The following is a 17,324-nucleotide window of genomic DNA, read 5'->3' as shown; positions in this document are numbered from 1 at the left end:
TGCTGCACTGATGAACTGGAAGGAACAGGTGTCAGCCATCACAGAACAGAAGGAGCTTTGGTGACGCAATACAGAACTGGTTTTGGATGGTTTTCTGGTCTGGACTTGCTTTGGGCAGTTTGGACGATTGGCTGGACACAATGGTGAAGAAAAACACAGTCTCCATTTGACAATAAACCTTTGAACGCATATAAGACTGATCATGATCTAATTACTGTTAGTAACGTTATACAAGAAGAAGGTTTCTATTTAGGAGCTACTGTACAGAAAAAGGCCCATCAGGGACCATAAAAACATAACAATAGCACTAGCATAACAATAGCACAAATCCACAAGCTGATCCACAAGATTTCAGCTGATAAATGAAAGTCTTGTGAAACATAAAGGCTGAGTTTGTAAGACACAAATCCATCATTAAAGCATTTTAAATTTAAACTATCGCCTCTGGCCAAAATCCATAATAATGCTTCTTTCAGCGGAAAAGTCCCTCCAATGTTGTCCTCTCCCATCATTTGTTTAGAACTGTTGTAAGCAATGCAAATTTCTCTTCTGATTTAGATAAGTTGACAAGTTTCACTAGGGTGGATGAGTTAATATTGTATTGGTGGTTTTGTCTATTAAAAGCAAGCATCTGGAGTTGTGTGGATTGCTTGTGAATTATTGTAATGTTTTATCAGCTGTTTGGACTGTCATTCATTCTCACTGCAGAGGATTCATTGGTGAGTAAGTGATGTAAGGCAAAATTTCTCCAAATCTATTCTGATAAAGAACATCTACATCTTGGATGTATTGCATTAAATTGAAAGAGGTTAAAGATGATGACAAAATGTCAACAAAGCACCTTTGGAAAGTGTGTTTCAGATAGATTGACCAAATGTAGACATGCAAGCATTTGAGACAAACACTTTTTTTATGATAACTGTGCATTTGTTTTGTGTCTGCCGTATTGACGGATGGTCAGTCATGCCAAGGTTTCTCTCGATGATTGTTGCCTGAATGTGCGTCAGTGTGTTTTCCTTCTCAGTGACTTTTATACCCAGCAGCGTTGTGTTTTATGGTGTTTGCACAGTGACACGTTGTTTCTGTGAGCCCAGAAGTTCTAGCGCAGATTTTGTATTACCTCACTGGTCTCCAGCACACAGCCAGCTTCATCATGGAGATCTCTCTGTCTCAACACCAACAGAAACCATCCGTCCAGTCCAAGGAAAAGGTACCAGATTTCCCTTTCCCTATGCTTACCTGTGTTATACAACTGGTAAGGTGGAAACATCTGGGCCATGATGCGATATTATTGAGATTCTTTATGTTTAGGGTATGGTTAAGTTATTCGAAACTGTAACTTCTCAGTTAATTGGATTTCTTCTTTTCGTAACTATAACGGCAAGTTCCGAGTTTGGATGTGGGCAAAATTGAAATAACTAAATGGGTGTTGACCTAATGTAACTTTATGACCGACTTGGTCTCAATGGTGGTAAATCTACTTTTTCATGAAGGCATTCATGAAAGAAATTAACTAAAATGATTTATTGTTTGTGTGAGGTTATGGATGGAGCAATATTATGCGAAATACTCCTGTAATATAATATAATATAGAAATACTGTCAAAAATATTGTGTGTTTTACTTGAATTCAACCCAATATGCTGATATTTTTGTGTGAATTTCAAATCAGAGGACCTTGAGTTTCAATGAAATCACTAGAGGGTTCTCAATTCTTCCTCGACGCAACTCTTTTCGAAGGACTCTTGGGAGACACAACACCCTGTCAGAAAGTCACCCATGCACCCTTAACAAGGTAAAACCTTTGAGTAATTTCAGAAGAGCCCTCATTTCCTCATCTCTCTATTGTTGCCAAGCACATGGAGTTCCTGCCATGCTAGCCATTAGCAGAAATTCCAGTAATGACTTTCAAATGTTGGGGTGAATCATCTCAAAATGACAGACTTGATTGTGTTCGATAGCAACTTGATTGACATTCACCAACAGAAGTGCAGCGGTTTTTGGTCATGATTGCTTGAACGATAATTTTTTTTTGCATCTAATCTAAATGTGCTCTTACAGAATCTGACAAGAATTCTGCAAAAACATATCAATAGCAAAACAACATATGTTAAAGGAAACGAATACACAATCATTTCTTTTCAATGACCGTTCTTCTACAAAAATGACTTCATTCATTGTGTAACGATGGAAGAACTGCAGCCATGATTTCACTGTAAAAACGTTCAAAAAAGAGCTCTGTCTGAAACATGCCCACACTTCCTCTTGCGGCATGTTACCATGGTAAGACTTCCTGTTCAAACAGGAAGTTATATTGTGCTCAGAGAACTTCTCATATGCACATCAGAAACAACTCACTCATGCACTCATTAATAATCTAAAGTACATGAGAATCATAGGATATGTCTCTGAAAGGGAACAACAATGGGATATCCAACGGATTTAAGGTATGTTCAGAGGGAGTGAAATGTAATGGTGTGTGTGCGCAAAGAGAGAACTGCCACAAAATATGAATATGATCATGAAAATGTGCTTGGTAACAATGAGCTGACTATTTAAAAAAATTTTTTTTAAATTGGCCTTGAACAAGCTAATGTAGAGTTGCAACTTCTTTCTTTCATTCAGGGCGAAAACATCTTTAAAAAGTATTTTTTGGCACTTATGCTTGATTCTTTCCTGCAGATCATTGAAGATATAAGCTCTGCTGCATTACCCGTTGCGAATGAGAAGATCAGAGAACAATAATATCAGTTAAAATGCAATTTAGGGGGGAAATGAGCAGCCATTTTGTCTCAGACTCCAAATTTGTGTCACATTTTGTTGCGAGCGGAGTGCTCTTTCCCTCAGTCTGCAGGCGTTTCCAAAGAAATGTGCTTCAACTGAGTCTCAAATGCCACAGATGACTGTACGCCGTGATCCAGCCTATATATTTTTGTTTAGTGTACTTACAATTCTGATCAATATAATTTCATTCTCCCACAGACCCTGGCTGTTTCAGATGGAGGTGAGTTATGCATTAATAATAGTTTTTAAAGGGGAAATGGAGGATGAACTATATGTTTCTCTCCATTATGTATCTTGAAAGGCATCAGGGGAAAGCTGTGTTTTCAAACTTTATCCACGAGGCTGTTGAACAGGCATCTAGGTTCAACATGCATCTAGGTTTAGCACTTTGACCTGTTTGCACCTTGTTTTTGGGGCAGGTGTAACCACATCAGTTTCCTCTCTCTGTTCAAGTGTCATAATGAGACCGGGAGTGAAAAAACAGGTAGGCAGGCAGACAGACAGACAGAGGTATAGAAAGTCATGTGACTGTCTGGAAGTGAGGACAATCATCGATAGCACCAGTAATCATCAAGCGCCTGATGCTAGTCATCAGTGTGACTCTAAATCACACTTGGGAAATTCCTCTACTGCCTTTCAGTGCCACAAAAACAAGTGACGAGTGAAGTGCCGGAATAACGGAAGAGAGCTGTAGAAAGCATTTTTTTTTTTTTCGGAAGCATTTACACCAACGAGACAGTTTAGCAGTGCACATACATAAATGGTAAAGAAAAAGAAGTGTCAGATTGATGAGCTGATAATTTAGCATGTCTCACATATTCCCACAGACTGAGGAAGAGAAAAGAAGGCTAAATTAGCTCATGCACACATTCTGACTGACATGCTTGTACAGAGTTTTTTTTCTTCACTGTATTATATGCAGTGCTTTTGATTTGACATTACATTAAAATAGAAAACTTCAGTTATTAGGGCCTAAAATAAGATAGATTGTGCAGAAACCGGCAAAAAACATTTCAGCATTGATAATACCTTACTCTCATAGCCTTTTTGTAAAACCAAAACTCTCCTAAATGTGAATATATCAAAACCATATGTGAACTCGGACCACAAAAACAGCCATAAGCTGCATGGATATATTTGTAGCAATAGCCAAAAATACATTGTATGGGACAAAATTATAAATTTTTCTTTCATGCCATTCATTTCATTAGAATATTAAGTAAAGATCATGTTCCGTGAAGATATTTTGTAAATTTCCTCCCATTGATATATGAAAACGTAATTTTTTTATTAGTAATATGCATTGCTAAGAACTTCTTTTGGACAACTTTAAAGGCGATTTTCTTAATATTTAGATTTTTTTTGCACCCTCAGATTCCAGATTTTCAAATAGTTGTATCTCAGCCAAATATTGTCCTATCCTCGCAAACCATACACCAGCTTTCAGATTATGTATAAATTTCAGTTTAAAAAAATTTACCCTTAAGACTGGTTTTGTTGTCCAGGGTCACACATTTGGTGTAATATAATTTTCTCAGATAAAGTGGGGCAGATCTATTTTTTTTTTGTGATTTCAAGTTTATAACATGCTTATAAAAAATTACATTTATTTTATTTTATTTTTTTAATTGGAAGTTGGAATCTGGATGAATTGTGTTGTTTTTGTCCCTGTTAGAAAACTGCATTAAGCTGGGTTGTTCCTCGTCCCCTATAGTCAGCTTGATCAAGGTCTACTAGGTCAATCACCAGTTGGTAGTCAATCTGATAAATCATTTATTCATCTAATGGACATAAATGACAAAAATGGTTACCCTAGAAACAATGTAAAAATAACTACCAGAATAAGAAACACACCATTATTTCATAACAGAAAAAAGGTACAAAAGATGTCACTGGGGTGGTACCCCTTTAAAATGTACTAACACGTACCATTTTGGTACACTAATATATGTACACTTGAGGTACTAATACTGTATGTACATTTAAAGTATTAAAGGGGTTCCTTGAGGTTTACTTATAACGTTAATAAATACAATAAATACAATAAATAAATGAATGCACACAAACAAACAAAAAACAAAACAAATAAATATATGGGAAAAATTATTTCTTTCAACTCTCTTCCTGACCCTCTCTCAAAAATGACCTGTTTTTAAGGGCGTGTCTTTAGGGCTTCTTAATAATCGGCCATTGTTATGATTTGCTGACGTCATTGTATAGGAAACAGTATGAATGCTCCCTCGCTATTGCATGTAAGTCTGTTGATAGTCTCAGCTTCAGACATCACGCCCACGGACCATTGGCTAAACGTCTGATGCATATGGGACACAAAAGTGGAAACACTTCAGGATTGTCGAAGTTGTCATCGGATTGGTTGCATTCTACAGGATTTCCATGAGACGTGTGTGTCACGTTCTTTCACGTTCCACCTGGAAACAAAGACACCTTGGTGCCAAACCCCCTCATGAAAAAAGAAAGCCGCTGTGTTTACAACTGTGATGACGAGCGCTTATCAGGATCAACACTGGATTTTTTTCACAGATTTTTGTGAAATATTTAAAGTTTGTGGCATAGAATCTTAAAAATACATCCGAGAGTTTTACTGACCGGTCTGTTATTGTGGCTACATTTCCATGCATCGAGACGTGATGATGAACAAAACAAACTGTGATTGGTTGTTTGTCATGTCGGTCAAACAGCCTCATAGGCCGGCCTTGGCCAATGAAAGCTGCTATGAATTCCAGACCTTCAGTCAGGCTACACGAGACTAGCGTGTTGACAACATAATCAAAATAAAATGGTAATTTCCAGACAAAGCATCATGAAATCATTTACTAAATTAACTATCCACTTGTTCCCTATGTTGGGATCCTTCTGATATCTGAAAAACAGACGCGAATGAGCTGTTTAAACCAAACGGCATCAAAACCATGGTCTTTCATGCCAATTGTCTTATTGACAGACTCAAGCGTGTGGACTGTGTAAGAAAGTGAATGTGCATATGTATACTGTATCTAGTGTAGTCAAATATAGTGGCAGTGATTGTATTTTTTATTTGCATTTGACATGACGCGACACTGGCATTCAAGCGTCAGCATCTGATCGCCGGAGGGCAGGGCTTATGGTGAGAAGAGAACTATTCGTTGATGTCTTGTTTTGGAGGTAGTGTTTATGCAAACATCTGCACCCAGGTGATGTCACCTTGCCTCTCGGAACCAAAATGAGCTGTTTTTGGAGCTTGATTCAATAAAGGGTTTGATTATAATGAGGAGGACGTTTTAAGCTATGTAATTTGCTGGAAGTTTTAATGGTACAAAGACCTCTTACATGCCAACAGATCAAGGCAAATTTGATTTCTCATGTCATGACCCCTTTAATATGCACCTTTTAAGAGTAAATGAGGTACAAAGGTGTACCTTTTGCCCTAGTGACAGCTTTTGTACCTTTTTTTGAAAGACCATGGATAAAGACCCTTGTGAAAAAGTCTAATTTAGCACACTTTTAAGCAGAGTTAATTTTATGAAGAAAAAAAATTATTAAGTATGAATGTTGATTGCAATAGACAAATTATATTTATAATAGTTTATAGAGTTTTTTGGCCCGCTTAAGTAGGCCTACATCTTTATATGTAATTTCACAATTTATTCTATTGTCTTTATGATGTGGTTCAAGTGTACTGCCTAACATTTATGATAAACTAAAATCTACGTTATAGGGATAGTACAATTTTATTTTGACACAATTACAAAGCACACTTAAAGGTATACCTAAAAAAAAACCTCCACATAGCTCTCCACATAGCTCCTTTAAGTGTGTTAAAGAAACAATCATAAAAGTGTAAGTTCTTGGTAGCTTTTTATTCTGTTAATATTTCATACATTTTCTGCAAATTCATTTATTTTTATAATAAATGCTCTTTAGCATTCTCTTTGTCTCATGGTTGATAGAACTGAATGTACTGGAAACAGATAATCGGTCAGCATCACAGTACTCCAGCAGTAACAGCAGTCTGCCCACCGTGCCCAGTGAAGGGAGCAGAGGGGTGGGTCAGGTGGCCAGCTGGGCCGTCAGCTTTGAGAGGCTCCTGGAGGACCCAACAGGCGTACGCTACTTCACAGTGAGTAAAGCACCACTATTCGTATAGCTACAGCAGTGAGTGTGAATATTTATCGACATATCAACAGGGTTTAAGGGAAAATATTGATTTGCTTACTGTGAAGGTTTATTTCACAAATGGCTCTTCTAATAGCACTTGACCCAGAGAGCAACATCTGAAATCAGGATCTGGGCTGAAACTGGTTGCTGTCTGGAGAGTTAACTGGACAGGATGGATGCTGGAATGAACTATGTATAATGTTTAAGATTGTCAATTTTATGCATTAATTTAATCCTTTTTAATAAAAAAAAAATTCAAATAAAAAAGCAAATGGAGCAATTCAATGTTGACGTCCCACTTTAAACTGCTGCTACAGGCAACTTAGCATGTCTTGCATTTAATTTAATTCATATTTTTCATTGAATGACAGTCCTAAAAAACTGGCCGATGTTTTTTCCTTTTTTTAAATATATATATAAAAATGTAAAACGCTGCTTGCTGGTTTTCCAACATCTATTACAAATAGAAAGCTAACTATCTTACTCAGCTGACAAAAGCAGAAGTGGTGTCCTAGAAATAAGCCTTTGCTTCTAGTTTCTAAGTGTACACGTCATACAGTTCTGTACTTACTCACTTCTTAATAAACAGAATGCTGCTGAGAGCTGCTGCCATGTTGCTCGGCACTCTCATTTGTTTACCAACCACGCAGAGCAAGTAATTCAACCCCAATTCATTGTGAAATGTGTAAAATCTGAAAAAAGGAGGTGAGGAGGAAAACAGCCCATGGTATGAGTCATTGTAATTATAGGGAAATGAGGAGGTGTGGAGAATGTTTCAAAGAGGGGGCTGGAAGAGAGTTTGTTGGGGAAAGGAAATGTTCAGGCGTCTAGGTGAGAGAGCACTGAGATGGATAAACCTCTGTGAATTCTTCATTTGGTGGCCAACAGAGATGCCAGCTAGAACCAGAAATTAAATTGTTGCCTTGTTTTTAATAACAATTCAGGTGATGGTAATTATCAGGTGTAGTATGTTCCCACCAACACATGCAGTTCATCTAGATTTGAGGCATATTCTTAGCGTGTCCCAAAATTACAAGTTTGTTTGTGCACCATAGGGATTTCTGAAATCTGAGGTCAGTGCTGAGAACATCTTGTTCTGGCTGGCATGTGAAAAGTTTCGCAAAATACCTGTCCATCAAACTGAGCAGGTAAATATCAGTATTTTATATCTCTCCATTTTATCCACTTATTACGGTTTCTTTTTATTAATTCATACAAATAACATAAATGTTATGTATGTTTTCTTACCCTAGCTTAAGAAAGAGGCATCCTCAATTTATAACACTTTCCTGTCCAGCAATGCAACATCACCCATCAACATAGATGACAGGGTACGAGTTGAGGAGAAAGATGTTCAAAATCCTCATCCTGACATCTTTCAAAAAGCACAACAACAGGTATGTGATGTCATACAATAATGCAGGGTCCTCAACCACTGTTTCCATATGTTAAGGCTAAAAAAAAAAAATATATATATATTTTTTTTGTTTTATGTTGTTTTATAAATCTTTCAACGCTCAGAATAGATTTTAACAGCATTTTAACTGTAAGAATGGATTGTAGGTAGGATTGCTCTTGGTGAATCTGCTACACTGCTGCTGTCATGAGGGAAGGCTTACTACTTACAATTACAGAAATTATGATACATGCTGCAAGGTACAATAGAGAGAACCCTGTAGAAGATTTAAACAGGTGGTGCTAGGGAGGAAGAGGGCTAAAGAAAATTCTCATTATGCACAATACTATTCTGAACCATTTTGAGAATAAAAACAAAAAAAAAACAAAACAAAAAAAAACATAAGCTTAAAAGGACCAATCAGCTACTCAAAATTGTTTCATGACTTGAACTAGGCATATTACAATTTTCATCAATGCTCTATTATTATTGTTAAGAATTAGAAAGGAAAAAAGCAGATTCTTTGCAGCACAGGTCTATTTAATGTAAAAAAATAGGTTATAATTACAATTCTTTTTCACTAATTTCATATTTAATATTGGTAAAAATATTGGTTTTACATTGCATTCATGGTATACTTCTGGTGTATTCCATTTAAATAATAATAATAATAATAATAATAATATATATATAGTTTAGTTGTATCACCTGTTTCCGAAACTCACTTTACATTTCAGGGATATACCTCAAGCAAAACATGTCATCATTTAAGAAACATTTTTTTTTAAATAACTAAACTATGCATATTATGGGAGATTTGGTCAATGCACTAATACTGCTGTTGAAAAATAGAAAGGAAAAAAATGCATCTTTGCAGAATAGGTCTATTTAATTTTAACTAGTTATAATTACCCTTTTTATATATATTGAATATTGGTATAAAAATTAGCAATAATGTTTTTACATTGAATTCAAGGAATACATTTTTTATTGGTTGTAGTTCCAAATCCCTAAAAATGACTTCATGACTAAATATTTAAGAGCCCCTGCTTATGACAGTGCAAGACGTAATAAGAAAAACTAGAGCATTCCCATTATAATCAACAAAGTCGTCTTCACTGCAAGCAGGCACCATCATAAGTATCTTTTTCAATCAATTTAAAAAACATTTTCAACAACAAGACAACAAAACAGCAGAGATTTTTGCATTGCTCAAACAGGTGAAACAGGATCAAAAACCATATATCTGTGAAAAACCTAAATGACTGTGCTCCTCTGTGAGGCTTAATAAAGAAGATATGTGTCATACTGAAAATATTTTTCCATTATATAATAAAAAGTGACAGACATTTTTGTTGTGTCATATGGGGTGAGTCAAACCACTTTCATTTAAGAACAGACAGCAATCATGACTCAATTATCCAGAGCTACTAAAAGCAATCAAATCAAGAGCCTACCCTCCTTTGACTCCCTCTTAAACAGAAGTGTCCTTACCTATCCTATCCTCTCTTTTCCCTCTCCCCGCTTCCAGATCTTCAAACTGATGAAGTTTGACAGCTATACTCGTTTTGTGCGCTCACAGCTCTATCAGAGCTGCATGCTAGCTGATGTGGAGGGCAGGCCTCTGCCGGGGCTGGACTTTCGTGGCAGACCCATCACAGCAACAAAACCCACCAGCAGCACTTCACCCAAAGAGCAAGTCAAATTCGATAGAACTAAGGAGGTATGAATTTCTCAAAGTATGCAAATTAGAAAGGTTTTATCCTAATAAGAGATTCATATGAGTTTGTTGTATTCCAGAGGTTAAAGGTGAAGCCTGGAACAGTAGATGGTGATGAGGTGGTAGAGAGGAGGAAAGTCAATCTTCAAGGCATGATAGGAAAGGACAAGCGCAAAGAAAAAAGACGGTCCTGGGGAGGTGAATTTATGATGTCAATATTGGACAAACTGAACTAAGAAGAGGCCTTTAGACCATCTAATACATTCTGTGTTCTCTGCTATTTCCAGAATCACCTATCAGCTTCAAGACTGGACTTGTGAAGAGTTCAGAGGTAACTTGCCACAAAGTCTACTAAGACAAGAATTATATCATGCCATATCAGTACCAGCTCATATCAATACTGTTGTTGCAGGTTGACAAATTAGTGGCACGCTCTGCAGACGGAAGGGTAGATAAGTACTGCTGTGTCTTCCTGCCTGATGGTACAGCTTCTCTGACCCCAGCCCGACCTGGCGTCACAATCCGGAACATGCTCACTGGATTGTGTGAAAAAAGAGGCCTTCCTCTTTCAGACATCATTATTTATCTACATGGCAAAGACAAAGTAAGAAGTGTGAAAAATGTACATGTGCATTACCAGTCAGAATATGGACACATTTTACTGAATTTTGTTTCTCATGAGCCTAAAAACCTTTTTATAGACAAATAAAAAATATGCCCATGTATGAATTTCTTTTCAAATATAGTATTTTGATTTTATTTTATGTGTTTATTTTTTATTGTTATTTCCCATTGGGTGTTGTGTATAGCAACCACTGTCACTGGACCAGGACAGCTCTGTGCTGAAGGACCAGCAGGTGTTTTTGGAACTGAGGGTCACATTTGCGTGAGTGCTAGAGAAAGAAAAAAACAACAACATTTTTTTAATAAAAATATAATTCTGTGCATAACAATGTAAAAGAAGATACTTTGAAGAATGCTGATAACTGAAAATGTTCATTTCCTGTTGACTTCCATACTTTTTGTCCACACAAAGTCAATGTGAACAGAAACTGTTTAGTTACGAATATTCTTCAAAATGCATTTTGTGATTCACAGAGCACAGAAGAAAGAAGTAATACAGGTTTGAAACCACATGAGGGTAGATAAATGATTTTTGGGTGGAGCCAAACAATCTGTATGTGCACATGTGTTTGTGTTATGTTTCTTGTACAGAGTGAAGGTAGCCTTCGCAGGAAAGACGTTGGCCGTTGTAGTGAAGTCTAATAAGACCCTGCTGGATGCCCTAGCGGCAATGCTTCAGAAATACCGCCTCAGGTCACAGGATGCCATTGTCAGCATGGTGAGGGGAGGCCTAGAGTGACCGGAACAGCCATTTCATTCTTTGTTGAAAGTTAATAGTTTGTCCTTTTCTGATGGACCACAAACATTTAGGCAAACATTGACAGATTTTCCTGTTTCTTTTGTTAAAAAAAAAACGCAGCTGCAAAAGTAGGACAGAGCCAGTACTGAACAAATCATTTAATGATTTTATGTCCATCAGAGCCCCCACACACAACCCAGAAAACCTCAAAAAGATTTATAATGCAGAAGAAACCTCTAGATGCTCTATGCTATTCATTATTGTAATGTATTTTAGCTTCATTTCAAAACAATTATTTTCTCAATATGAGAATAAAGAGAATATAATAAGATAATAGAGTCTGCACAACTGAAGGCTTTCACTCTAACATCATGTTTTTCATATAACATCATGTTGTTTCTATGAATTATCATAAATAAATTCTAATAAATAAATACTATTATAGATGACATTGAGCCATTATGTCAGTCATGTGCTAACATGCTTTATCATTTCTGTTCTCTATTTTCAGAGTGAAACTGGAGAGATAATAAGTATGAACACAGCAGTCACCTCTCTGGCCAATAAGACACTAATTCTAGATAAAGGTATGTAAAAAATTATATTTTAAATTCTACATCTGTCAGGTTTCACACAAGGAAGACAGACAGACAGACAGACAGACAGAACGATAGATAGATAGATAGATAGATAGATAGATAGATAGATAGATAGATAGATAGATAGATAGATAGATAGATAGATAGATAGATAGATAGATAGATAGATAGATAGATAGATAGATAGAGAATGAACCTTGGAATTTTCCTTTAAGCTTGAATTAACAGACAATGATCCATGTGATCCGTGTTCGACTCTCTGCGCTAGATTTACAGTACCGTGCTCTGTGGAGAACATGTCATCTTCCATTTGTGTTGTCGTTGTGGGCCCTGTACAGCACTAAACCTGTCCCACACTCGACCCAATTACATTACATGTGATATATATAGAGATGGAATTGATCAACATTTCAACAATGGGAAATTATGATTACTTTTTCTTCCCTGGAATCAGTCTTGTAAAACAGCCCATTCTAAGATGAAAATTGAATTCTCTCTAGCAGGTGTTGATCAGGCCAGCAGCCCCAAAGGGAACTCAACTCCTTCATTACAAGTGAGTCTACTGCTTTAAGATAGCAGAATTCTATATCTTTATATTCTTAAGTCCTTCTTTGCGGTCTAACATCTTGTGCATCTGTCACCAGGATCGGAGAGGTGCTGTGGATGCAAGCATGTTCCCTCCAGGGATTTCCAGATCAGCTGCCCATCAGAAGAACCCTGGATTGAGAAGAACCTATGACATGGAGGGTAAATTATGATTATCTAATTTACACTGTAAAAAATGTACTGTAGAATTTACAGGATTTTACTGGCAAAAAAGTTGCCAATAAAATCCTGTAAAATGATGTTAATTGCTGTAAAATGGATTACAGGAAATTACTGCAAAGCAAATTACAGTTAATTGCTGCACACTAAAAGTAGTAATAAAAAAAGAGCAGTGTTCATCATTTATGCTGCGGTGCCCGGGGAGCAGTTGGTGGTTCAGTGCCTTGCTCAAGGGCACCTCAGTCGTGTGATTTTGCCGGCCCAAGTTTCGAACCCACAACCCTAGGGTTAGGCCATGACTTTATATTATTCAAATAGTCTAAATAAATACAAGACCATAACATGGGTCAAATAACTTTTTTTTATTATTGAAAGTTTGTGTCCAAAGCACAGTGTATGTGAAATACAGTAGTTTGTAGTATTTTTTGTAGTAACATTGAATTTAACTTGTAGTTTATTTTACAGCAATATTTTGTAATTTCACTAAAGTACAGTATTTACCTGGCAAAAACGTTGCCAATAAAGTCCTGTAAATATATTTTACAGCAATATTTTGTAATTTCACTAAAGTACAGTATTTACCTGGCAAAAAAGTTGCCAATAATGTCCTGTAAATATGTTTTACAGCAATATTTTGTAATTTCACTAAAGAACAGTATTTACCTGGCAAAAAAGTTGCCAATAAAATCCTGTAAATACCCCTAAATACAATATGATGTTGTAATAATTTAACAATGAAACTGCTTTAAAGAATAATTTCAACAGTAAACTATAAAATATGTATATAAATGCCTTATCATGAGCTCTATCTTAATACATTTACAAATGAATAAAAATGAATAAAGTCAATGATGTTGCAAATAATTATTTATTAAAACTGGCAGAAAGACATTGCAAGGCTTTTACTGGTAAAATAAAAATGTCAGTCTTTCAACAGTTAAAATCTTATCATAAAAATAACATAGCATCACAAATAACTACAAATATATGTTTAAAAAATAAGCCATACTCAGAGTAGAACATTAACTTTCTATAAAAATGAAGGTCAATCAACAGAATTTGTATAATTTTTGTGAAAAAAAAAATGTTTTAAAGAAAATTATTAAAATAAAATGCTGGAATTAACATTAAATCACAAGTTCTGTTGTTTGAGCTTATGTTCTATTAAATTAAGAATATTCCTGCAAAAGACAATTTAATAAATACATACTGAAAGTCCACCAACTTTCTGAGATGAGCACACACATGAGGGTTGTCCCTCTTCTGAGACTTTTCCACTTGTTTTGCCTCTATGTGTCCGTCTTGTATCCAGTGAGTGTTGTGATTCCAAGAAAACATCTGCACATAAAAACAAGCAAAAGCATCAGGATAAAGTTACGTATCAAATGAAACTAGCTCAATAAAATAAATGTCAAAATGCCAATTATACAATACAATCAGCATTTACCAGTACTTAAAAGGTTACTCCACCCCAAAATGAAAATCTTGCCTTTAATCACTTACCTCCATGTCGTTCCAAACCCGTAAAACCTTTGTTCGTCTTCGGAACACAATTTAAGATATTCTGGATGAAAACCGGGAGAAAATCACAACCGAGAAAATCACAATTTGTGTATCACCATTATAGTGGTCAATGTTTGCTTTAGTTGCTATCTTGACCCTTCACTTATTAACTTTAGATTTTGTGTGGCTGTGGTAACTGAGTTGTAACATACAGACAGACCAGAGCCAAGACAATCTTATGGACTTGATTGTGGTTTGGACTAATTGTCATGGAGTTACCTGAATGGCTGAGTTCGGGTTTCTTTACTGTGTACATAAATTAGGTGGATAAAAAAGTGATCCAGCATTTCTGGCATAGTATGACATGTTATTAAAAGTTAGTTCTACATAAAGAAAGAGTTATTTAGTTTAGACACACAGACATCAAGAATCAGCGTGAGCATCACAACAACGGTGACCATCAAAAAAGCATGTTGTAGCCAATAAAAACTCATCCATGGCTCCCATCATGCATTGCGGCATGAATAAATTATGAGCTTTTTTAGTATCTAGTTTTGTGATGTTCAGAGTAGATCTGTTTATCTGAATATGCTGTTTGTCACCGTTGTTGAGATTCATATGCTGATTTTTGTTATCTGTGTGTGCCTAAAATTAAAACTCTTCAATAATAAAAAGAAAAAAAATCTAAATCACAGTATCACAAGAGACGCTTACAAAATGTATAGAAAATACAGACTCTTTTGTTGTGGAATCAAAGCTGTTACAATCAATAATGAGCGATAATAAGAGAAGACCCTGTAAATGAGTTCAGTGATTAAGGTAAAGCAACAATTACATTAAAACATAATTATCATCACCCGATGATTTTTGCTCTTGGCTTGACACACAAATCTGAAAATTAAGAAGTTACAAGCCAAGATCCCAACTAAAGCAAACACTGACCACTATAATGGTGATACACAAATTGTGATTTTCTCGTTTGGTGATTCTGCTTGTTAACATCAGGTGTCTTCAATAATGGTCAATCATAACTCAATAAACTTCTTAATTATCTCATTAACTTCAACTCTGCTTCAGTGTTACTTTTAACACTGCTTCAGTGTTTATATGTGTCCACACTCAGAGTGTTAAATTAACACTGGAGATTTTGCTGTGTAACTATGCTATGATAGCAATTCCCAGTTTACTGCACAGAAGTTACCAAGGCCACTTGTCTAAATGTCAGGATAGGAGGCTATTGTGACATGATATCACTTATACATTATAAGTATATACTCAAATAAATATAAAAATTATATATTTCTCAAGTATAATTAAGTGAATTTACCAGGAATTATGAATAAAGCCTCTAATCTTCAATCGTTCTCACGCTGCTCCAGTCGGCTGGATTTCAGATTTGAATGATGCGCGCGCAATCCCATAATGCCACACTACAGGAAGTTAGTGTAAAAAGCAGGAACTACAGTGACAACACCTGCTTCTTGTAAATGAATTACAGTTGATGTGGAAATATACTGTTAACAACTGTAAAACCTTATTTGACCCATAATGCATTGCGAATTACAGCTGCATCTTGTAAAATGTTTATACAGTAAAATTCTGTAAAAATTTGCTGTAGAAACTACAGCAATTTTTTACAGTGTAGTTTCTCTTCGTCTTCACACAATCTGCTCAGTTAAAGCTATTGGGACTTTCAGGTTTGGTGGAGTTGTTAAACCGAGCTCAGTGCTGCAGTGCTGATGATCAACGAGGCCTGCTGAAGAAAGAACATCTAATGCTGCCTCAGTTTCTCCAGTTGCCCATGGAAGAAGTGGAGGAAGCTGAGACAAACAGATCACTGGAGGAGTCTTGCTCCTGTATGGGGTCTTTTGAAGTGGATTCTCCCGGAGTACAATCAGAAACATTAGGGAAGGAACAATCAGAAAATGAGTGCTCAAACCAAGCTCGAGAAACCGTGGTGTGAGCTAAACGGACCGGTTACATCTTTTGCTTCAATGATCTGTCACACTGGAGCATGAAGAATAGAGAATAATGTTTCAGAAATGTGAACATGGTGGTCTTTAATGATGGACAATTTTTCTTTATAAAACCAATGATATGAAATATTGTTTACAGTAGATGTAATTCTGCACGTTATTGTCCAGCTGCTTGTATTTATTTTAAAATGATTCACATAACAAAATTACATTCTGTGTTCATGAAGACATTGCATACTTGGCTTGAAGGTTAAACATTAGCTAATGCATTAGTTATCGGGAATGAAGTTTTTAAGCATTTATAAGGCTGGATTAATTTTAATTTATAAATGTATGAATTTGCCTTTAAAGGGTTAGTTGACACAAAAATGAAAATAGCCCATAAATTACTCACCCTCAAGTCATCCTAGGTGTATATGGCTTTCCTCTTTCAGACGAATCCAGTCTGAATTATCTTAAAAATGGTCTTTGATCTTTCAAGCTGTGTATTGACACTCAGCGGGAGTCTCAGGCAACTTTCGGGTCTGAACAAAGGCCTCCTGTAGCGAATCGATGCATTTTTCTAAGAAAATATAAATATTCAAAAAGCAGTAATCACTTACTAATGTAGCTTGCGCCAACAGTTGCACACAGAAGCAGCTCCGGGCGGATGACGTATGACGTATGAGTCTCATGAAAACCAATGTTTCTTAACAGGAAGAAAAGTTTCCTTACTTTAGTAAAGGAAAACCAGTCCCCTCTTGGCTTATATCAAAATCCTCTGATATTTTCTTTACAAATCCTAATTTTGTACTTCTAATTTGTGACCGTCGTTTTGTTTTGATCTCTAGCCTGCGCTTATGCATTCGTCACTTCTGAGCGGCACATGTGCAAAGCCGACCTCATATGTCATCTGTGTACTACACCGAGCACAAGCTAGATTAAAGTGATTATTACGTTTAAAATATGCTTATTTTTCTTACATCAAACTTTGTTCACCCCCCGGAGCTGTGTGAGACACTTTGTATTAAGGATGGGCACTTTTTTATTTAACTTCTTTTGGACTGATGCACTGTAACACCCGC

At 36.1% G+C, this 17,324-nt stretch overlaps 1 protein-coding gene across 4 annotated transcripts; it reads left to right on the top strand.

The window, feature by feature from the left end:
• The first annotated feature begins 2,299 nt into the window (after positions 1 to 2,299).
• On the top strand, positions 2,300 to 16,466 carry LOC132117371 (regulator of G-protein signaling 14-like). Of its 4 annotated transcripts, none has more exons than XM_059526629.1 (15): positions 2,300 to 2,446; positions 2,982 to 3,003; positions 6,752 to 6,900; positions 7,994 to 8,086; positions 8,192 to 8,335; positions 9,866 to 10,057; positions 10,135 to 10,252; positions 10,342 to 10,385; positions 10,467 to 10,658; positions 10,864 to 10,940; positions 11,270 to 11,396; positions 11,929 to 12,004; positions 12,517 to 12,569; positions 12,661 to 12,763; positions 15,982 to 16,466. In XM_059526629.1, exons 1-15 carry the CDS (start codon positions 2,402 to 2,404, stop codon positions 16,245 to 16,247), a joined length of 1,701 nt encoding a protein of 566 aa, XP_059382612.1. In that variant the 5' UTR covers positions 2,300 to 2,401; the 3' UTR covers positions 16,248 to 16,466. The 4 variants fall into 4 exon arrangements, with proteins under 4 accessions (XP_059382612.1, XP_059382614.1, XP_059382611.1 ...); XM_059526631.1 differs by having other exon boundaries at positions 6,731 to 6,900; positions 9,917 to 10,057; XM_059526628.1 differs by having other exon boundaries at positions 6,731 to 6,900; positions 12,520 to 12,569.
• The last annotated feature ends 858 nt before the right edge of the window (positions 16,467 to 17,324 follow it).

The sequence above is a fragment of the Carassius carassius genome, chromosome 36 (genome assembly GCF_963082965.1).
Source record: "Carassius carassius chromosome 36, fCarCar2.1, whole genome shotgun sequence".
Taxonomy (NCBI): Eukaryota; Metazoa; Chordata; class Actinopteri; order Cypriniformes; family Cyprinidae; genus Carassius; species Carassius carassius.
This window is presented reverse-complemented; position numbering and strand designations above follow the sequence as displayed.